Genomic DNA, 23,449 nt, shown 5'->3' with positions numbered 1-23,449 from the left:
AGATATTGTATGGTCATGTTATTTTTCCTGTGAAGCTCATTCTATATACTAATCGACTCTTCAGAGAAGGAGAGGAAAGAAACTCTAGTGATACCTATTGAAAGTAGCAACCCTATAAGTCAATATCGACTTTTTAAATGGCCTTGCCACATAACTTATGATACGAAGCTGAACGAAAAACTCCATTTGCAGACACGTTTGAATTTTTGCCCCTTATTAGTGCAGAGCAAGAGAACTGGTTTGACTATGAGAGAAACCTCAGGGGGTCTAAGGAGTAAAGTTTCTGCTTGTGGAGAGCACCAGCTCGGCGTATGGAGACTTATAGGCCATATTTAAATTCCCAAGGGTGCATAGCATGGCCTGTAACCTCCCTACACCAACTTTGCACTCTCCACAAGGAAAAACTTTACTCCTTAGGTTGTTCCGTAGTAAAAGACTTGCACACATATGGTCAAGTGAACATATCTGTAAAGCGGCATTTACAGTAACAGGTTCTGCACATATTTGTAGTTACAGGGACCACTGTAAAAACTCATTTTAATAAATTAAAATAATAACATATTCATGTATTTTATTAATTTTCCAATTTTAGAGCTAAAGTATGTTTCAAATGGATCTTCACTATTATCGCACATTGTCCAAGATGTTATTTAAAGATATGTGTTATGAGCCATAATGATCTAACATGTCCTAATTTATCAATTTTCTAATTAACAGCTGTGATGAAGGCCACCTTGGGAAAAACTGTGAGTGTGCGGCAGGAAGTAATACAACCCAAGAACTGGAACAGAACTGTAGAAAAGATAACGGCTCGGCTTTGTGCTCCGCTGCTGGGGAGTGCATATGTGGGCAATGTGTCTGTGACGTAAATGAGGACCCTGACAAACAAATACAGGGCACACACTGTGAGTGTAACAACTGGAGCTGTGAAATGAACAATGATAAGCTGTGCTCAGGACAAGGTGAGTTCCTGAAAACAGCTGCTGAAAAGTACTTGTGCTTAGTAAGCATAGCACTGCCACCTAGTGGTATGTTAGGGAACTTCACACATCACATTTAACTGAACCAATTTAGTGAGCATCAATAGAGTTGGTTTTTAAAATTGGTTCTATAGTAGGGGATATTATGAACGAAAGAAATAAGCATTACTTACCCTTAAATGCCATGCATCTCAAGCACTACCGCTCTGGATGTCTCTATCAGTGCTGGGATGATGTCCTGTCCATCATTCACTGTAAAAGCTGCAGTCTAACACTGGCCTCAGTGTACACATGCACATTTTATAACATTCCCAACTTGAGGACCAACTTTTAAAAAATATCGTAAAAGTGCTTTAAAGCACATGGGCGCCAATGTAGAATGTGTACTGGGCTCTATCATCTACATTGTGCCTTTGAAAAATAAAGTGCTTTTATGTGGTGGAGGATCTTTAGACACTTCTAAAATCCAGGTGCGCTATTCAGACTCTTTATGAAACTACTTACTGGAAATGGAGTTTTCAGCAGTGAGACCTCCATATAATGGACATTTCAAACGGATATACCTAAAAGTCTTAGGAAGGAATGACCCTTTTAACAAAGGTAACTGTCCACTTTTTAGTACACAGAAAAAAAGTAGTAAAAGGTTCTTTTTAAGGCACTTGAGTTATGCATTAAACATGCATTAAACAGGTCTCTTTCAAGCCATGCATCAAAACTAGCCATGAAAATTGTAATGTCTGTCAGGAGCCATCAGCTCAAAAAGGCTGCCTCGAACAGACATGGCTCAAGCCATTTTGTCTAGCAGATTCCAGAGGAATCCTGGCCTTCACCCTTTAGCCCCTATACAGGGATATGGACTTAATTTGGGGACCACTGGGTTGAGTCCACAGAGTGGCTGCTGGCCGGAGAAGAAAGACTGAGGCAAGAATGATCAAAATTAACCAGGTCACAAACAGGAGAGGCAGAACCAGGGACAACATCCAAAGAGAAAACCATTGTCAAGTTTACAAGTAAGATCAGAACCAGGTGGTCAGTCAAAGCAAAGTCAGGCTTGCCGGGGTCAGAGTCAGTGTAAGGCTTACCTTGTTAGATGGATCTGCTAAACTTCTGGTGTGGAAGGGGCACACAGACTCCGGCCATTGGTGCAGCTTCCCAGAGGACATGTGGAATCATAGACTTGGACTATCTGGAATTTTAGGAGCAGTCAGACAGATGGAGTGGAACCTAGCAAGGATGGATGAAAGTTAAAAACACAGCAAGTATAGATAATGGCGCAATCCAAACGTGCAACACTAGAATCTCAATCCTAAGACATAGGTGTGAGTCCTATTGGACCTTTGGTAGGATTAGGGAGATGATATCACTGAGTCATGCTGGGCAACCTGCAAAACCTGACGTGGAGCACAACAGAGGGCTGAGATGAAGGAAGCAGAGCCCGGGATACCCATGACAGGTGTGTAACAGTCTGGAGGGATTACAGAAAAAAAATAATTCTCAGGATCAGAAACACAGCAAAATCACCAGTACTACACTAATAAATAACTGGCAACTAACTGCTGTATGCTGGCAGTTTAAGTAGGGTGTGGTGCTGCCCCACTAGCCACAGCAGTGAGCTGATTGCCTTTGCTAAGCTGTTAGACAGCATAGATACCCATTGTGCCTCGCTGGGCAGTATATTTGTCTGGACAGAGCCTGTGCCGCCTCGCAGTGTTGGTTATAGTATCTCCTCTATCACTAACTCCTCCCACAGGAAGAATATAGCTGCACCTGGTGGAAGAGGAAGGTCCGGGTAGAGCTGTAAAGGTATGTGCACACGATCTTTTCTGGCAGCGCTTTGAATGCAGCATATTTGTGCTGCGTCCAAAGCACTGCACGCAGGTGAATCTGAATGTGTTCATTGAACACATGCAGATTCGCCGCATTCTGTACATAGCACTGATAGAATTTCTCTTGCTGAGACGAGCGATTCCGCAAGAGAAATTAACATGCTTCGGTCTGTGAAGATATGTCGCATGTCCATCTCCGCGGGTAAGCCGCAGGAGCACGGAGACGCATAGTGGGCATGGGATTTCTGAACTCCCATCCACTATGCTCTAACATCTGGCCGCTGCGGATTGCAAGTGTGCTGCGTCCAATCCGCAGACATTCCTGACCGTGTGCACATACCCTAACAATAATGTTATCCATCTTCAGGTGTAAATTTGCTCAATAGAACAGTTTTTGTTCTATGGGGATATTTCATATATTTTGAGTGTACTAAGCACTCACCAAATTATTTAAACTTTGTACATTTTTCTTCACTGTGCTCCCCCTAGAGGTGGTGGCATTCTAACAAAATTAAACAATAAATCGTTTTTATAAAGGATAATTATTATTATTTATTATTCTAGCGCCATTTATTCCATGGCGCTTTCCATCTGATAGGGGTATACATAGTAAAAACAATTACAATAATCTTGAACAAAAACGAGTCAGCAACTGGTATAGGAGGAAGGAGTGCCCTGCCCGCGAAGGCTCACAATCTACAAGGGATGGGTGAGGATACAGTAGGTGGGGGTAGAGCTGGTCATGCATCGGTGGAGCGAGGGTTACTGCAAGTTGTATGCTTGTCGGAAGAGGTGGGTCTTCAGGTTCCTTTTGAAGGTTTCCACGGTAGGGAAGTGTCTGATGTGTTCGGGTACAGAGTTCCAGAGTAGGGGGGATGCACGGGAGAAATCTTGTATGTGATTGTGGGAAGAGGAGATAAGAGAGGAGTAGAGCAGGAGATCTTGTGAGGATCGGAGGTTGCGTGCAGGTAAGTACTGGGAGACTAGGTCACAGATGTATGCAGGAGACAGGTTGTGGATGGCTCTGTATGCCAAGATTAGGGTTTTGAACTGGAGTCTCTGGGCAATAGGGAGCCAGTGAAGGGATTGATAGAGAGGAGAGGCCGAGGAATAGCGGGGGGACAGGTGGATTAGTCAGGCAGCAGAGTTTAGGATAGATTGGAGGTGTGCGAGAGTGTTAGAGGGGAGGCCACAAAGCAGGAGGTTGCAGTAGTCAAGGCGTGAGATGCTGAGGGCATGCACTAGTGTTTTTGCAGATTCTTGGTTGAGAAATGTGCGGATCTGGGAGATATTTTTGAGTTGGAGTCGTCAAGAAGTGAAAAGGGCTTGGCTATGTGGTTCGAAGGAGAGATCAGAGTTAGGCGATGTGCACACTGTGCGCTTTTTATGCATTTTTGCAGTGTTTTTTCAGCGCATAAATGCACCAAAAACGCTATGTAATCCGTCTGCCAGCTAATACAATGACAATGCTGATGTGCTGTGCACATGATGCGGAATTTTCCTCTCAGGATTGTCATTGCGGTAAAATGCGCAGCATGTCCATTCTTGGTAGCGTAAATGCAGTGTTTTCCACTCATTGAGGTCGATTGAAGCGCATACAACCCTCAAGTATAAAAATATTTGCGGATTTGCTGCGCTTTTGCTGCACATTTGCTGTTGAGGGTTACCCCAAGTTAGCAGGCTTGTGGGACTGGGGAGAGTGGACAGCCATTGACTTTGATGGATAGGTTAGTTTGGGGGGGTTGAGTGAGATGGGGGAAAGGTGATGAATTCAGTTTTGTCTATGTTAAGTTTTAGAAATCTAGCAGAGAAGAAGGATGAAATAGCGGACAGACATTGTGGGATTCTGGTTAGTGAGGAGGTGATATGGGGTCCAGAGAAGTAGATCTGTGTGTCATCAGCATAATGATGATACTGAAAGCCGTGAGACTCTATCAGCTTTCCCAGGCCGAAAGGTGTAGATGGAGAAGAGCAGGGGTCCTAGAACTGAACCTTGGGGGACACTGACAGATAGGGGGCGAGATGAGGAGGTGGTGTTTGAGTGGGAGACGCTGAATGTCCGGTCTGTTAGGTATAAGGAGATCCAAGACAGGGCCAAGTCTGTGATGCCAAGAGATGAGAGAATTTGTAGTAAAAGGGAATTGTCTACTGTGTCGAAGGTAGATGATAGGTCCAGGAGGAGGAGGTCAGAGTAGTGTCACTTGGATTTTGCAGTTAATAGATCAGTGGTGACTTTAGTCAGTTTCAGTGGAATGGTGCGGTCGGAAGCCAGATTGTAAGTGGTCAAAGAGGGCGCAGGAGGAGAGGTGCGAGGACAGTTCAAACTAGACGTGTTCCAGTAGTTTTGCGGCATAAGAGAGAAGTGATATGGGGCGATAGCTAGTCGGAGAGAATGGGTCAAGGGAGGGCGGGCTTTTTGAGGATGGGAGTGATTGATGCATGTTTGTTGCATGAGGGAAGACACCAGTTGTTAGTGACAGGTTGAAGAGGTGGGTTATGGTTGGGATGAAGACTGTGGTAAGGTTAGGGATGAGGTGGGATGGGATTGGGTCAAGTTCACAGGTGGTCAGGTGTAATTTGGAAAGTAAAGAGGAAAATTGATCTTCCATAATGGTGGAGAAACTGGTTTTGGAGGAAGAGGGTTGAGTAGATATGAGTAGGGGCTATGGGGACTTTAGGCAAAAACTTTGTCTGATGGTGTGAATCTTCTGCTTGAAGAATGAGGCAAAGTCTTCAGCTGAGATAAGAGGAGAGGGAGGAGGCGCTGGGGGATGGAGGAGAGAATTGAAATTGTTGAATAGCTGTTTAGGGTTGTGAGACAGGGAGGATATGAGAGATGAGAAGTAGGTTTGTTTTGCTGCAGCAAGTGTGGACTTGAAAATAGTGAGGGACTGTTTGAATGCAATGAAGTGCTCGTTGGAGTGGGACTTTTTCCATCTCCGCTCAGCACCCCTGGAAGCCCGTCTCAGTTCTTTAGTCAGGCTGGTGTGCCTGGGTGGCCTGTTGATTTTACAAGCTTTGGTATGTGAGGGGTGCAACCGAATTGAGAGCTGCATCTATTGTGGCGTTATATAAAGCGGCAGCAACATCTGCATTGTTTAAGGAACTTACCGTATTTTTCGAATTATAAGATGCACTTTTCCCCCCAAAATTTGGGGGGAAAATGGGGGTGTGTCTTATAATGTGAACTATACATATCCAAAGCACTTTCCGGCATTGGTGGAGCGGGGTCCCAGGATCGCTGCTGCCGGAAGCTTCTGCCTTCCAACAGAGGCAGGAGTCAGAAGATGGCTGCGATCCTCATGCTGCAGTCCTCATGCTGCGGGTCCCTTGCTTGCAGTACAGTAGGTGTCTGGTGGTGCGGGGGCTCCGCTGACATTTTCTAAAAGCCGGAGCCCCGCACCTTCCACACTGATCCATGCGGTGGTCTCTGGGAAAACGGCCTTGGGAGGTGGCACATGCGCAATTGAGATCTCGGGAGCCAAGATCTCGGGAGATGAGATCTCGTTGCTGTTGCCATTTACCTGGAGACCGCCGCATGGCTCTGGCTTTTACAAAATGTCGGCGGAGCCCCACCACCACCGGAAACCTACTGCAAGCAAGGGGCCCGCAGCATAGGGACTGCAAGCAATGGGACCGCAAGCAATGGGACTGCAAGCAATGGGACCACAGCATGGGGACCGCAAGCAATGGGACTGCAGCATGGGGACCGCAGCCATCTGGCAGAAGGCAGAAGCTTCCGGCAGCAGCAATCTCCCGACTCCTGCCTCAACCCTGCCACCTTGGACCCTACTCCACCAACGCCTCAGGCCCCCAGGTAAGCTGAATATAACACGCACTGGTTTAAAAAAAACAAACATTTTTTTTCCTATTCTCCTCCCCAAAATTTGGGGTGCATCTTATAAACCGGTGCGTCTTATAATCCGCATAATGCGGTATGTCTGTAAAAGGGAGAAGGGATTCAGAGAGTGAGCGTAGGTCAAGGTGTTTGAGATTTCTGCGAGTGTGTGCAAGCTTGTGAAGTGGGGATTGTGGACCTGGAGAGGAGAGGGCAGAGAATGTAAGTAGGTTGTGGTCAGAAAGAGGGAGAGGTTAGATAGGGAACACAGGCGGGTGAAGATGAGGTCTAGTGTGTGGCCATCTTTGTGAGTGGCTGTGGAAGACCATTGAGCAAGGCTGAAGGAGGAAGTGAGAGATAGAAGCTTAGAGACCAATGAGTGGGAAGTGTCAATGGGGATGTTGAAGTCGCTCATGATGATAGTGGGGATTTTAACATACTGTATCATAATCATGATACACAACAAAAATACTAGTACAAACATATAATTAAAGGAGCTATAAGGGGGGCAATCATATAGATAGAGATAGAGGGTAGGGAAGAAGGGCCTGAGGGGGGGGGAGACTTGTCAAGTCTCATGATTACTAGGAACTTCATGAAGAGTCAGAGGTGACAGAAGATTTGAGGCAAAACAATGGTGTGGCGAAGAGGTTATGATTGGCGTATTCTGCCCAGGGGAGCCAAACTTTCTCACATTTGTGGAGTTTATGTGTGAGTATGGCTGATGATTTTGTGTTAGTCATGTACCATCAGAGACGTCTTTTGACTTCAGATAGGTCTAGACCTGATTTTTTCAAGGCCGAGACTATGGTTTGTTTAGGTGCTAAATATATAAACGAGATGAAGACTTGGGAGTGTTTGAGGATATTAGAGAAGCGTTTATTAAGTAAAGCTTCCCAGGGGCCTTTTTTTTAAGGTTAATGTCAGTGACAGGCATCTTTGGCCAAATGGCGTGAACGTATAAGGAGTTCCTTAGTAGTGTGGAAATACAGTATTTAAGTTACAGATAACAAAATATTTTTCTTGAGCGACAAGGATTGGAATAATGCCATCAAAATTAAATAGGTGGAGAAGTCTAGTAATGCTTGCTGCAATCCAGGAGCGAAAATCCAAGAGGGAGTAATTGTTTGGGGGAAATTGCAAATTGCCCTATAGGGGGGCAAGAGGCAAAAAGGAGGAAACTAGATTTGAAGAGGGAATCCCAGATTTTGAGTGAGTGCGATATAATGGGGTTCGTAATTTGTTTGCGCTGGGTGGGGAGGAGCCATAACTTGGCATCAAGAGTCCACGAGTGGCACTCAGGACCTCCCAAGGAAAGCCACAGAGGAGAGTCAGAGGAGACATGATATAAGGTTAAATGGACTAGTTGGGTTGCTTGGTAGCATATGGTTATATTGGGAACTTCCAGACCCCCTTTCAGACGGTGATGATAAAATGTAGCAATATTGACTTTGGGGAGGCCACCCTTCCAGACAAAGGTGTTAACTAAGCGTTGCGTTGTTTTAAGGAAATGGGATGGGACGGGGATTGGTAAAACACAAAATAAGTAGAGTGATTTAGGGAGCAGAGTCATTTTTAGTGCTCATATACGGCCCAACCAGCTTCCCCCATGTTTGGAGTAGCGAGCGTAGTTTACAAAGCATTTGGGGGTAGTTTGTGGAAAAAGGGATTCTATATTAGCCATTAATTTCACACCTTGGTAGTCTAAGTGGTTTGGGGGCCATTGAAAAGGGAAGTCTTGTTTGAGCTGTGAAATCGTGGTAGCTGAAAGATAAATGTTCATAGCGTACAATTTTGTTTGATTAATCTGTAGGCCAGAGATTTGTTCAAAGCTCTAAAGGGATTGGAGCAGTGCAGGCAGGGAGGTCTGTGGGGTGATTAAGAGGAGCAAAATATTGTCTGCAAACATAAAAAGTTTGTGGAAAATTGACACGATTTCTATGCCTTGAATGTCTGGGTTGAGTCGGAGGTGAATTGCTAGTGGCTCAGTTGCGAAGAGGAATAGTAGTGGAGATAGGAGACATCCTTGGCGAGTACCTCTTTTGATAGGAAAAAACGCAGAAGAAAATCTATTGTATCAAACATGAGCTGATGGGTGGCTATATAGAGCATAAATCCATGAGAGAAATTGATCAGGGAAATTCCATTTCTGCAAAGAGGTAAGGCCACGAGACTGAATCAAAGGCTTTTTTAATGTCAAGTGATTATAGTATGCTAAGTTGCGTTGCTTGTGTGGCGCCCCTGAGGGTTCGGTCACCACAGAGGTACTGCATCTCACCCAGAGGTGTGGTATCTCACTCTCAGGTAAGGAAGGAGTACAGCTCAGGACCCTAACACCTGCATCCAACACATACCCACAGTGGGAGTAGGGCGAGATTGCTCCTAAGGGAGAGCACAGTCCCGGGTCCCTTGCTGGGGAGGAGGAACTATGTAGTGGGTGTGGGTGGAGAAAGTAGCTTAGGGGAGCACATGGAAGAAAGGTATAAATAGAGAAGCCATCTTGTTTAGTGAGTCCAGATCAGAACAGTGAGCAGTGAGTGAGAACAGTCTACAGTGAGAAGAGTGGAGCAGGGCTCTGCAGGAGCTCTGCTCAGGCAGAGGGCCTGAGGAGAGGCCCAGGACTGAAGAAAGAGGACAGGGAGCAGGAAGGGCTCCAGGAACGGAAGAAGGGACCCCAGGGGTACGGGCAGTGCTGGAAGCCACCCGTATGCCTGAATCTACCAGGAGGTGGAGGGGTCAGGCCACACAAAGGGGACTGGTCCCTCAACTAGCAGAGAACTTTATGACTCAACTAGAAACAGGAGGCTGCAGTATTTCAAGTCCTGCAGCCAACAGTCCATATCAGTCTCACCAAGAAGGTAGCTATAGAGGACCCAGGGGACGGAACAGACGGCTCCCTTAGCCGCATACCACAGGTGGCGTCACGAACTTTGTACATAAATCCCCTGTAAATATTCCCCTATTGAATGACCCCCCTGGGTCACGGACCGGGTCACCGCCACTGTGACATCTTCCCAAATGACGACCGGCCCGGCACCGAGTACCCCACGGCCCAGGGGGCGCGTCACTTGCAGTGATGTAGGAGATGGAAGACCCTTTGGATGTTATCAAGCACTTGTCTATGAGGAACAAAGCCAACCTGGTCTTTATGTATGAGGGACCCAGAATTCAGGCATTGAGCCAAGATTTTAGCTAAAAGTTTAAGATCTATATTAATTAGGAATATCGGTCTATAGTTTGACCATAATGAGTGGTCCGAGTTTGGTTTGGGTATCATAGATAGTGCTGCTGTAATAGAGGCTGCCCCTGAGTTCATTTAAAAAATAAGCAACGAGCTGAGCAAGTCCAATTCGGTGTGTCAGTGGTCTCATATTCTCTAAAATCTCATATAAATTGAAACACCAGACAAATATTTTCAAATCGAAATATTTTTATCCAATAAAGTGAAAAAAATACAGTCCAGTAAGGATATATACAGAAAATAGTTCACTTTCAGTGCATACTGCTACCTTAAATGAACATTGCTATAAAATCCACAGGAGAAGCTCCTAAATGATGAGACACTGCACGGAGCAACAGAGGACGCCTGCACACCTGTGTGATGTTTCGGGGGTAACCTCCCCCTTCTTCAAGCATGTAGCAGTATGCACCTTACTGGACTATATTTTTTTCACTTTATTGGATAAAAATATTTGTATTTGAATAGTACATTTGATGGGACTTTCAATTTATAAGCTAAATAAGTGAATAAAATAAATGCCATTTAAAATGGATCTCTTAAAAATGATCTGGAGGAGGTGCTCCTGTCTTTCATGTCACTCAACTCAAACTTACAATGTCGCCTGCAGACTGCACTGATTTCCTTTTATTTTACAGGAACCTGTAACTGTGGTATTTGTTCTTGCTTTGATGGCTTTGATGGGGCTGGATGTCAGTGCAAAAAATCTACAGTTAACTGCATGAAAAATGGAACCATATGCAGTGGCCGCGGGGAGTGTGAATGCAATAGATGTAAATGCGATGCCAATTATATGCCACCAGACTGCAAGACTTGTCCCGGATGCCCTTCCCAGTGTCGACGTTTTGGGTACGTAAATTGTATTACTGCATTTTAGATCATTTTTATTGTTTGTGTGTAGAATTCCTTAAATCTCTAGTTGTCCTCCCTCAATTTGTTGAAATGCTTTTCAGCCTTTCCGCAGTATATACCGTAGTTGTCTCTAAGTGACAACTGTTATGCCAACCATTATGTCCGAGCACTAATGACCACCTTATTCAGCCCCGTTTCCCAGAAACAGATATACAATTAGTAAGAAAATGCAGAATACAATTTCTAATATCTTAGCCTCCATATCTACAAGAGATTTTATTTTTACTTACTTGCACTCTCATTGATGTGACTCAGCCCATGAAAATCATTCAGATAAAAAAGTCACAGGATCTAGCTGGTTGTGCTGAAAAACACCTTTATTATTCTCATGTACGCCATTCATTTTTTAACACATTTTTTAACATTCATTTTTTTGGTCCATTTGGCACTTTGTACATAGAACACTAAACCACCAATTAAGAATGTGACTAATTGTAAAGATCAGAACATATGCTTTCATGTTTCAAGGACAAATACGCCTGAAGCTCTAAGTTGGAAGGAATGCAATATTACATGAGAACATTGCGTTACGAGTAATTATCTAGTATAATATTATCAAAATCATTCCTTTTTCAAGAAGGAGAAACTCCAGTAAAGGGTGGCTTCACATGTGATGTGTACATGCGCTTTTTTTTCTATTTGCCATGGTTTTCTAAAATTGCAACAAAAACGCATCAATTTTGCTGCAGTTTTTCTGCTGCAACATCTTAACTCATCATTAAGTTTAAATCAAACATGCAGTTTTTTAATCAGTTTCTGGTGCAGTTTTTAGAGTCAAAGTCAAAACTAATTCCAACAGGAAGAAAATGTATTAGTCTTATCTTTTATAGATTCACTGGGCTGCTGTCTTACCCTCTATATACTGCTTGCATCCAGCCGCTAATGGAGCAGATTTCGAACTCCCATCAGTTACATATTGTATTGTTGACCTATCCTACAATTATGTAATCAATTGTTTATTCCCAGAGAACTCCTTTAAAAAACGGTCCTGATAAAAGGTAGCCTGAGAGGAGTCTGTAGAGAGTTGTGCATGTACTTGTGTTGTGATGTGCATGTTGTATCATTTTGTGCTTTATCTTGCACTGTCTGTGCCCCTTTAGTGCTGAGGTTTGCTGAGGTCGGTTGTGGTGAACAACGGCACCATCAAATTCTATTATTGTAACTGACACACCTGACAATGGGAAAGATAGATTGATGGCTGTCAACTTTTTGCAAAAAGTTCCAGTGCCTCAGAGCATGACATCGACGTAGGTGTGTTGTGTACCACAGCACTGTTGGGAAGGGGCACAGGGAATCTTCATAGGGCAGTATTTGCCAGACTGCATTGAGTACCTGAAAGACCTTTCTTTGGCCTTGGTTTCAAAAGTCTTGAGGCCAGAATAATTGATGGTGTTCCTGAATAAAGCTGTCAAATAATGTTCTGACAGAGACTAAGAGTATGAAAAGTTGCAGAGTGGCCTGATTTTTTAAGTGCCTAATAGTGTGTGCTGTGCAACATCTCAGTCCATGAGTGGAGCCAACGCTTATAGTTGTGTGGGCTGTGTTAGACCTTCAGCTCTCTGGAAAGTCATGGTGAGGTCAGAGTTGACCTGTTTTGATCCTGAAAGTGAGAAAAAATGCATTTACATTTTGAGAGACAGGCTACCTTGAGGCTTTAAGGTGTTCCAGTCCTGTAAGCAAGTGGGCCATCTGACTGGTGGAACATGTCTGGGATTACTGTAAGTGAAAGTGGGGATAGAGAAGAAACCCTCTTCTGTACAGTGAAGGTGCACCAGGTCCACTGCATATTGGAAGGTGAAGCTAATCTGTGATCATCATCATAGCCTGTTAACATTGACCTCATGTAGCTACAGCTACTCTTGATTTGTATGTTTTCTGACTATTCCTCAAGGAGAACTCCATAATTGCTTCTTAAAGCTCAATGAGACGTCCATGCCATTCGATCTGTGCACTAACCACCAATGCACTGACTGGTCGTGACTCTCCCAACCCAAGTGTAACAGATTCATATATTTCTATGTAGCTGTCACGTACGGGTGGGGAGACCTGCGGCCAGTCTGTGCATAGTGGTCTTATCTCGGACCGATTTGCACAGACGTCTGAATGAGCCATTACATTTGTATAAAAGATAATATAATCAAACAGGATGTAAGAAATCTAGAAGAGGTATTACAAGTTCTTCATGCCTTATTACTTTTGGGAAGGCTCTTAATTAGTTTAAAGTCGATTCTGAAAAAAATCTTTGTACCATAAAGGGTATAAGAATGCAAAAGTTTAATGGTGTTTATGTATTTGCGAAGGCTTGCAATATTCAAGATCACATAACTTAAAAATTTGCCTTTCCCATGCTATAGGCCCTGTGTTGAATGTCATATTAAAGGAGGGAAGAATGTTGAGAACTGCATAGGTATTTGTTCTGGAGCCAGGGTCACACAAGTGGAGGACGTCATTGAACAACCAATCTGCAAGGAAAAAGACTCCGACAACTGTTGGATGCAGTATTACATACAAGAGGAGAACGGTAGAAACAACTTCTCCATACAGTATACTTTAAAAAGAGGTAAAAAATAAATTCTAAAGACTATATCACAGAATTGCAGAACTAGTCATTCCCTTACTGTATGTTATGTTGTAATTGTAAATGCTTCTCACAACAGAGGTTTCTGTTACTATTAAAGGCTTGTAGTGGTTTAAATAGAGATGTTTAGAGTTAGAGTTTTTCAGAAGGCCACATAAATGGTAGTTACTGACCTTACATGATGCAACTGGATTGCAAAGAGGTATAAGAGGTACAGAGGTAGACAATGATGAGATCAGGGCCGGCGTCAGCACCCGGCGCACCCGGGCAAGTGCCGGGGGGCCCACTCACAATCGGGCTCCCCGCCGCCCTATAGGACACGTGAGCAGAAGAGAGCGGTGTCAGCACCTGCTCCCCCCCCCGCTTGCACAGGGCAGCCGGAACAATACTGACCTCTCCCCTTGCCTCCGCAGCAGCTCCGGTCTCTTCCGCATCCTCTGACAATGACGTCTCAGGTTAGAGGGCGCGGTGACGTCTTTCCACCGCGCTCTCTCCTGAGCCTTCACAGCGCAGAGCGGGAAGACTCCGGCGACGCTGGAGTCCAGAGCAGTGGTAGCAGGTGGGAAGTGAGGTGAGTATTTGAATTTAGTTTTTTTTAATGTATGGAGGCATGGGGCATTATATGGTGGGGGGTGACATCCTGCATGGGACATTATAAGGGAGGGGGGGTGACAAACTGTATGAGGCATTAAAAGGGAGGGAGTGACATCCTGCATGGGTAATTATAAGGAGGGGGCAGAGTGACATCCTGCATGGGGCATTATAAGGGGGGGAATGACATCCTGCATGGGACATTATAAGGGGGGGTGACATCCTGCATGGGGCATTATAAGGGAGGGGGTGACATCCTGCATGGGGCATTAAAAAGGGGGGGTGACATCCTGCATGGGGCATTAAAATGGGGGGGTGACATCCTGCATGGGGCATTATAAGGGAGAGGGGGTGACATCCTGCATGGGGCATTATAAGGGAGGGGGGGTGACATCCTGCATGGGGCATTAAAAGGTAAAAGGCGTTATATGGGGTGGTGACATCCTGCATGGGGCATTAAAATGGAGGAGAGTGACATCCTGCATGGGGCATTAAAAGGATGGGGTGTGTGACATCCTGCATGGTGCATTAAAAGGGGGGAGTGACATCCTGCATGGGGCATTATAAGGGGGGTGACATAATGCATGGGGCATTATAAGGGGGGTGACTTAATGCATTGGGGCATTATAATGGGGGTGACATCCTGCATGGGACATTATAAGGGGGGTGACATCCTGCATTGGGCATTATAAGGGGGGTGACATCCTGCATGGGGCATTATATAGGGGGGGACAGCCTGCATGGGGCATTATAAGGGGGGAACAGCCTGTGTGGGGCATTATGTGGGGGGAACAGCCTGCATGAGGCATTATGTGGGGGGAACAGCCTGCATGAGGCATTATGTGGGCGGAACAGCCTGCATGGAGCATTATGTGGGGCACAGCCTGCATGGAGAGTTATATGGGGGCCAGTATCCTGTATGGAGAGTTATATGGGGGCCAGTATCCTGTATGGAGCGTTATATGGGGGCCAGTATCCTGAATGGAGCGTTATATGGGGGCCAGTAACCTGTATGGAGCATTTTATGGGGGCCAGTATTCTGTATGGAGCGAATGTATGAGCTATTGTGGAATTTACAATAGATATCGGTCATGCAATGTAAGAAATGAAATCTTTGGCATAGTACTATATATATATATATTTCTCTGCGGTATCTGTGCATCATGAATCGTGGTATGTGTTAAAGGGGCCACTGAGACTCTTTTGCCCAGGGCCCACAAAAACCTGGAGCCGGCCCTGGATAAGATGACAGCTGCCACACTTTAATTTGTATTTGTGAAACTTGTAGAAGTCTGCTGGCAATCTTCCCAGCAGCACTTACATCCATTTAGAGCAGCCTCTGTGTCTCTCACAATGCAGCACAGCAAAAACTCAAAGTACTTGTCAATGCAGCTGTAAGGGGGAAGACCGGGGTGTGAGTGCTTTCAGAGCAAGGGATCCGGAACTGCCGGGGCCGTACCTCTTGTTGCAGGGGGAAGACAGACTGCAAGCAGAGGAGTCATGTGACAGGGAAGCAGGGGGTGTGTCGAGAGAGAGAGCTGGGAGGTCAGGTGACAGGGGAACTCCTGGTGTGACTGGAGAGAGGAAGAGACGAATACGTTTTGCGCGGGAAAGCGGAGCTGGATCCGGCTCAGCAGAGCAGCGTGAGAGGGTCCAGGCTCCTGTCTCCAGGACTGGGAGCAAGAGCCGAGTGCAGTGGACCGGAGGAGTCAGGCCGACTAGAGAAGAGACGCAGGGTCGGTGGAGCCGGGCACATGAGGTGCCGTGTTATGGACTAGGGGCTCAGCGGGTAAAACCGGAGACCGGCCGCTGCCGCCTGAAGACAGAGCATTGTTTGGGCTGGGACGCCTGAAAAATCAACACCGGCATCAGCGTGCATCTGCCTTGTGAGGAGCGAGAGTCAGCTAAGTGAAAAAAACTATTGATTATAACCGGTTTGACACTGCTACATCCAGTTAAACTGTGATAGACTTTGACCTGCTTTTCCCTTGTTTTTCCCCCATATTTTCCCCTGATACTCCCTGCGTGGAGATTTACCCTATTATTATAAACTTCCCCTGTTTGTTAACCCCGTATTGGCTGCTCTGTGTTTCTGTGTCGCATCTAAAGTACCTGTGTTACACAGCCTCACAGACAGATATCTTGTGCCCTGAAGTAGCTGTTACCACACAATTTACTCACTCTTGATGCCTACTCTCAGTTACAGCTTTATTCTCAAGAATCACCACTCAAACCCCCTTGCTGTAGTAATGTTAAAAGTTAGAAAAAATGCCTACATGCTCCCGTCTGCTGTGGTAAATCCTAGCCATCATGGAGGCTAATATTTGTCTCCACTTAGTAAGTTCATGTAAGAGAAGGCCATTTAGCACTGAAGTAGCTCTCCTAAAGAACCCTGACAACTTGGGATTTATAAAAGGGTTACGGTATTTCCAGCTGAGTAACATTATAAAGTCAAAAAATCACCAACACAGTTGCAACATTGGACTCTTACTACAAATCTCAGATAATCCTCACATGTTCATGAGGCAGTCAACAAACTTACTATGCAGAGTTCACAGTAGATTGTTTGTATCCATCTGCAACTCTTTTGCTCCCAATAGGTGTGTGTTTCTCAGGTTCATACAGCAAACAATCTTCATATCCACTGTCTGTGCCGTGTCCTACTGAGTGAACAAATGACAATGGTGAAGTCCAAACAGTAACAAAAAGTAAAAAGATTAGTTCCAAAAACTCAAAGTCCTTATTAAAGAATGCTTTTAACATCAAAATTCAGTGGCAGGCTGATCACGTAGCCCAAACTTGGGTTTCATAGCAGTGCTGCCACAAAGGAAGATGCTGTCTTTCCCCCACTGCACAGTCACTAAAACGTGGGTTGTTTCTCCCAAAAAACTCACTTCTTAAAGTGGAGAGATGGTAACAGCTGGGGGACCAAACACTGACATACGGTCATGCTCCTGGGTTTGAACCCTTGAGTCTGTGTTTTGTGGTTGGCTTCTCTGTCCGCTGAGCCACAGCAGAAATACTTTTTTTCTGGGTGTTTAGGTCCTGATTTCTGCCTGCAGACTGTTTAGCATAATATAGGTGTTTCCATTTGTCTGCCTTATCACCTTTTGGGTGCGGCTTTATATTATTTCCCCCTGCTGGCATTTACTGCTCGTGATAGTCTCATTTTGGATGTTCAGACATTCTGTTGTAGTTTAAAACCAGTCAGTGAAATGCCAGCTAGGGTTTATCTCCTTGCGGTTTTTGTTCTTTACTCGGCTCCTATTTTCTGCTCCTGTATCGAAAATAGGTGGCACAATATCTAACAGTACATACTTTATTGTTTATTTTGTATTCCAAGGTTTGATTTACTCACTCTGGGATCTTTCATTTTTTCAGCACACTTTCACTTTAATAGGTAGTTTGCACTCTGCTCTGCCCTCCGGTTCTTCAGGAGGAACGTGAAGCGCTCAACAGCCTTTTAGGCAGCATAGGTCCGAGTTGCCATTGTCTAGTCTGTGGTTAGGGCTATCTCAGCTCCCACAGGAAACACTAGAGACTGCAGGGTCAGGATCTCTGGTCTGTACAGGAATCAGCAGGATCAGTTGCAGTTTTTAGCTTTACCTATTTTCCCAAGTGAGTTGCTACACTAGCATAAAACATGCAGAGTCAAAAGTTACCTGCAATTTTAGGTTTGTTAAGGCAGGACTAAAAAGAAGAAACCTGCAGTGATGCTGGAGCAGGAGATACATTGCTGTGTAATTATGTAGATTTTCCGTTAACATTTTTGCAGATAGCTCTCAATTTCTGCTTGAAAAATATTCTCCGGCAACAAAATGAATAAACTACAGGTTTTTTTTGTCTTTTTCTTATTCATAGAATGCCCCGAAGCACCCAACATTTATGCAATTGTGGGAGGCACCATTGCAGGTGTCATTTTAATCGGAGTCATCTGCCTTATAATATGGAAACTGATCACAGAAGTTAAAGATCGGAAAGAGTGGCAGCGCTTCGAGAAAGAAAAGCAACACGTCAAGTGGGACAAGGTAACCTAAAATACTGGAGCTCTTAACTTTGCCTGAAAAAGCAGAAGCCAAGATTAAAGAGAAAGCTACACTGTAATTCTCAGTCTGGATATGTAGATGGAGCCTGCTTGGTTGGAGAGGACCGCTTTAATAGAGAGAGTCTGAGTTTTACTACATATTACAATTTAACACATTGGTGCCCTCCCGATGTTATCTGCTCAAACACCTAGCTATAACCTAGGATAAAAACAAAATGAGCAAATACCCTGCATTAAGTAAATAAGAATAACATATATAAATAACATAGTTGACACTATTTTGATCAAAAAAGTGTAAAAGCCATCCCTCCGTGTCCAAGTGTACACAATTAGAGGTTTATTACTAGAGATAGGACCATCCTATGTGCCAGTAGGCCCCAATAAATGGAGCAGAGCAGGACCCAGGTCTAAATGTCTAAACACCTCACCTAGCAAAGCTATATTGACTAAATGCACAGTCCAAAAAGGGAGAGCCACCCCCTGTATGTACGCCAGCACCTAGCTACATGTATAGGTTGTTTCTGTAAATTGGCCCATGTGCATATACAAACTGTGGATGATTTTGACAACTTTGTTGGAATTGGCAGGTCAACAGTCTAAGAAAATACAGCCTCACTCTGAAAAGCTATAATATGCAAACATTGAATATATGAAATTGGAACTGCATTACTGCTATAGAAAATATGTTAAAAAATGAAGGTACTTAGTGCACGAATTGGCCAATGCATGAGAGCCCACCAGCCACAACAAGGTTTACCCCTTTGATGGGACCCTAATGTGGTATGCCTCTTCTGGGCTGAAAGCCTACAAATTTAAGGGTAGGTAGGATCCAGCTTTAATTAAAAATGTCTTAGCCTGATGGGAAGAGCTCAGTCAGAAAGGAGTATACTACAACATCAGGTCTGAAAATATTAGGTGGATTTCAACTTGTCCAATCCTTTGTTTTGAGCTTGGTAAAAGGCATCAGAATAAAACACATTTATTTGAAAACCATTAAAAATCATCCAAGGCGCCAAAAAGAAGGTGCAAGCTCGTAGTGACTTACATGTTTTGAGCTGGTCTTAGCTGTTAAGCTGGCCATACACATTAGATGGATGTCGGTTGAACAATACCTCGGCTAATCGTTCAACCGACAGCCATCTCAGCCAACTCTCCCATACACAGGAAAATTCACTCAGCCTAGCACTTCTGTGTTCTCTATGAGAAAGCCGCTGGTTGACGCATTGGCCGGTGGCTTATAACAGGTAGAACAATGCTTTCGGCAGTCCGAAATCGGACATGTCTGATCAACATCTCTCCTGACCATCAGTTGGCAGGTACCCCCATACACATTAGAGTGGTGGCCAAACCCGTTAATATTAGTCTAATGTGTATGGGGGCCTTTACTCATAGCACTCAACCTAATACAAGTGAAAGCTAAAATATAATGAGAACTAATTGAATGACGCCATGAATACCACCCAGTTCTCATTGTATTTTAGCTTTCACTTGTGTTAGGATGCGTGCTATAACTAAGAGCTGAGATGAGCTTGAATAATGTAAACCACATCTAGATTGCACCTTCCTTTTTGTACCTTGGATTTTTAATGTATTTCAAATAAATGTGTTTTATACCGATGCCGGACTCAAACCTTTGCCAAGTTCCATTACTTAATAGGCATCAGTCACGTCCTTAGACCGAGCAGGAAGTGCCTCAATTCTGACGTGGATGAGTCTTTTGCACATCTCCTTTTGCCAACCTTTTGTTTCCATGGAAGAACTAACTAATTCTTAATTCTCCAGACATAATGTCAGGGATGAGTCAGGAAGCCACCATACACATTAGATTAGATGGTGGTCCAGTCCCGACAAAATTAGTGACTTCAGCAGATAGTGACCTAATATGTCTGAGGGACTTTATAGTCTCCCTAGAAGATCTAAAAATTAGCAAAAAGTTATAATTAAATAAAGGGCAGTATATCTAGGAGTACACAGGAGTGAATCACAGTTCCAAAAACAATTCTGTAAAACTTATCTTACTGAATTAACTTCTTTCAATGCACCTTGCAAAACCTATGCTGGTCAGGTAATATACAGCTTTGTATCAATTAAAGAAGTACAACCATTAACTTTTTTCCTCTAAAACCTGTGTATATGTGTGTGTATTGCAGTCTCAGTGTGTTAATATACTGAGCAGTATCTTCTTTGGTATCCCGCTCCGCTCAAGTCCTCCTGTCAGTGAAATCCCCTTCTTCTTACTCTCTGAATCACACTGCGAACCGTGTGACCAGGAAGTGGCTTTTACACTGTAAGCCAATGGAGCATCAGAATGAGGTTCTTCTATAGGCTTACATTATAGAGCAGAAAGACAGCACTCACCAACAGTCCCTGACACAGAGTCCTTTAATCCAGACTGGACATTTCAGGAACAGCTGATTGCAAGGGGGTGCGGGGGTGAGATGGACCCGTAGAATCGCAATTTGGTGCGCAAAACGGCCGTCGTTCTCATCTCACTCCCGCACACCCTAGCCATCCGCTGTTCCTGAAATGTCCAGTCTAGATTAAAGGACTCTGTATCAGCGACTGTTGGTGAATGCTGTCTTTCTGCTCTAATCTCGTTTGTGATAAATAGCTTTTGCTTCTCCTGTATGCGGCGCGCCGGTCAGGTTCTGTACTCTGGTCAGAGGTTACAGATTGTAAGGCTGAAGAGGAGATCTGGTGCCGCTTCACTCCCTTGTGAGATTATACAACTCACAGCATTGTCCCCTGCTTGCGCTGATCTCAGCACAAACAGGGGACAATGATGAGGCTTGCCTGGGAACAGCGCGAACTGTACCCCTGTTTCCTAGGTGCCAGTATGTGTCACACTGATGACACACGGATATCATCGGTGCCTCATCAGTCTGCACGTGTGGGGGACGTTTTGCGCTCATGCGGCAGGTAAAAAAACAGACATGTCAACGTGTTTTTCCCATGGACACAAGGTCCGTGGAAACACACTGACATGTGCACAGAAATGAATGGGTCTACGTATGTAAGTGTTTCCAGTACATGTGAAAACTGTCATCACACGTACTGGAGACACTGACCTGTGAATGAGGTCTTAGGGGAAAAAAGTTAATGGGAATGCTTCTTTAGGTAGTAACTTAAGACATGAGAACATAGTATATATTTTTTTACCATGTGATTGTACTAGATTAGCCCATTTTTAGCCAGGAGGATTTTAGTGTGAAACATGCTAATATTATAATTATTGTAACCATATTTTTTAGAAGAATACTTTGTCTACACTGTACTTATATGCAGGGGCAGAGATATCATTAGTGCAATCTGTGCAGCTGCACAGGGTTCTAAGAGGTAAGGGGGCCCATTTAGATTTCCAAAGCAGGAGGAATTGTGCATTATGATGAACTCTAGGACTGCAAAGGGCCCACATACTGTTCTTGCACAGGGTCCCTTTTCTGTCTATGTCCACCAGTGCTTATATGCAATGCAATGTAGCTGTAAAGTAACATACCCACATGCTGTATCTGTTGTGGAATCTCCACAGCTGCAAATTTTGCTGTTGGAACCCCATTCAAGTGATTGGTGGGATTCCAACCATCAGACAATATTATTTTGGAGAAAACCCCTTGAATTTCTTAAAGTACAAGAAGTACTGTATTCTCCATATTCATGGTATTTTATAATATATTGTGCCAGTTTCATACTATATTCTATATTACTATTTGTCTCTTTATTTAGAATGTGAATCCCATATTTACTACTGCCACCACCACTGTGAAGAATCCGCACTTTGATGGCGAATGATCGTGTATCTAACAGCAAGCACAAGAGAATGCTTTATTGCCTTTTTGTTTCAAAGATGTATATAATTATTTGCTGTTATTAAAGGATTTTTATTATTTAAAGGGACTCTCCTGGAATAAGGAAAATTCCTAAATACCTTTAATTAGCAAGTTATAGTCACTTTGTCTATGGAGGTGATCACTGCAGTACATAAAAATTGCTGATATTTGTTGCACAGAGGTTCTGTTGTCCTCAGTAGTTAGCATTGTTGCTTTGCAGTGCTATGGTTCTAGGTTCAAATCCCACCAAGGACAACATCTGCAAGGAGTTTGTAAGTTCTCCTCGTGTTTGCTGGGATTTCCTCTGGGTTCTCTGGTTTCCTCCATCACTTCAAAGACATGCTGATAGGAAATCTAGATTGTGAGCCCCAATGGGGACAGTGATAACAATGTCTGTAAGGTGCTGTGCAATTGATGGCGCTATATAACTGAGTAAAATGAATAAAATGGAATGTTAATATGATGGTGCCTGTGAGCATGCGCCATAAGAAACTCTGCTGCTGTGACTTGTGATTTCCTTCCTAGGCAAAAGGTGTGTCATTTGGGGAAGATATTCATAGTGATACTTTCTTTTGCTTTTTTTATTTATTTTTCTCTTACGATAGAACCCCTTTAAAAAAAAAAATGTCCACCAGAGGTGACATCTTTAATAGAATCTTTCTTTAGATCTTGCCAAGGACATATTATGTCCTGAGTGACCCAACTTCATGCTATATTCCTTCCCTTTCACTTTTATGGTATGGTCATTGCCTGGATGGGGGTACAATGTACCACATATGGCAGTCTTGCCCAATAGTAGCTAATTTTTGGTCTTGAATAGTAAATATAGCAGAGGACCTTACAGGAGCTAAATTTCCTATGTTGTCAGCTACATACTTATTAGGATGCAAACCTTTAAATATGCAGAGCCCAACCTTTAAATTGGCTGTTTATACTGCTAGCTGCTTGAATACATGTAGCTTTTTCATTTACCCACTGTTGCCTCTGGGGTTAATAATATGTAATATGACAACATAGGAGGCCATTAGGGCTGACTCTGTGGAGTACTTTAATAAGATCTGGGCTCCATAGATAGCTAGACCACATTCCCCGGATAGGCATCATCACTTAGCTCTGATGAGATAGATATGCCTAATATTATTTGTGAAATGTGCTATTGCTTCTGCCTTATTCTTTTCATTGCATCCTTGTATATGTAAGGTAGCCAGACCTATTTAACTATGTTACTATGTATTTTAAGATGGGTTTTGAGTCCCACAAGTGAGAAATTGATATCAATTTATTTTAATAAAGTTTGTTTGATACTAAAGTGAATGTCTACATTTTAAAGGGGTTGTCCGGTCTTAGGGTACAAGTTTGAAGTCACTCTGAGAACTGTGAGGATTCTATGGTGCCGACACTGAGAGTATGTGATTTGCCTACTTCCGGCTTAATTCTGACTAGACGTGTCCAGCCTCGCTCAATACACTTGCATTGCTTGTTTTTACACTCACTTTGCAATTTTAATCAATAATTATGTCGAGACAAGCCTTTCAAATAGGACCTTTCAGTGGATTTTTTAATTTCAACTGAGTACTTCATCCAGCTTGTGCTGTTCCACTGATTGTGGAACAG

The 23,449-nt window shown here is 43.9% G+C and overlaps 1 protein-coding gene across 4 annotated transcripts in view; it reads left to right on the top strand.

Annotated features, from left to right (window-relative positions):
• ITGB2 (integrin subunit beta 2) overlaps positions 1-23,144 on the top strand; it is a 170,399-nt gene extending 147,255 nt beyond the window's left edge. For all 4 annotated transcript variants that reach the window (XM_073646550.1, XM_073646552.1, XM_073646553.1 and 1 more), the window contains exons 12-16: positions 718-962; positions 10,521-10,731; positions 13,149-13,354; positions 17,825-17,991; positions 21,732-23,144. In XM_073646550.1, the coding sequence (XP_073502651.1) occupies positions 718-962; positions 10,521-10,731; positions 13,149-13,354; positions 17,825-17,991; positions 21,732-21,797 (895 nt within the window). In that variant the 3' untranslated portion in view covers positions 21,798-23,144. The remainder of the gene's footprint in view (positions 1-717; positions 963-10,520; positions 10,732-13,148; positions 13,355-17,824; positions 17,992-21,731) is intronic.
• Positions 23,145-23,449: the final 305 nt, after the last annotated feature.

The sequence above is a fragment of the Phyllobates terribilis genome, unplaced genomic scaffold, assembly GCF_046119375.1.
Source record: "Phyllobates terribilis strain yellow unplaced genomic scaffold, ASM4611937v1 Scaffold_9__5_contigs__length_417890890, whole genome shotgun sequence".
Lineage (NCBI taxonomy): Eukaryota > Metazoa > Chordata > Amphibia > Anura > Dendrobatidae > Phyllobates > Phyllobates terribilis.
This window is presented reverse-complemented; position numbering and strand designations above follow the sequence as displayed.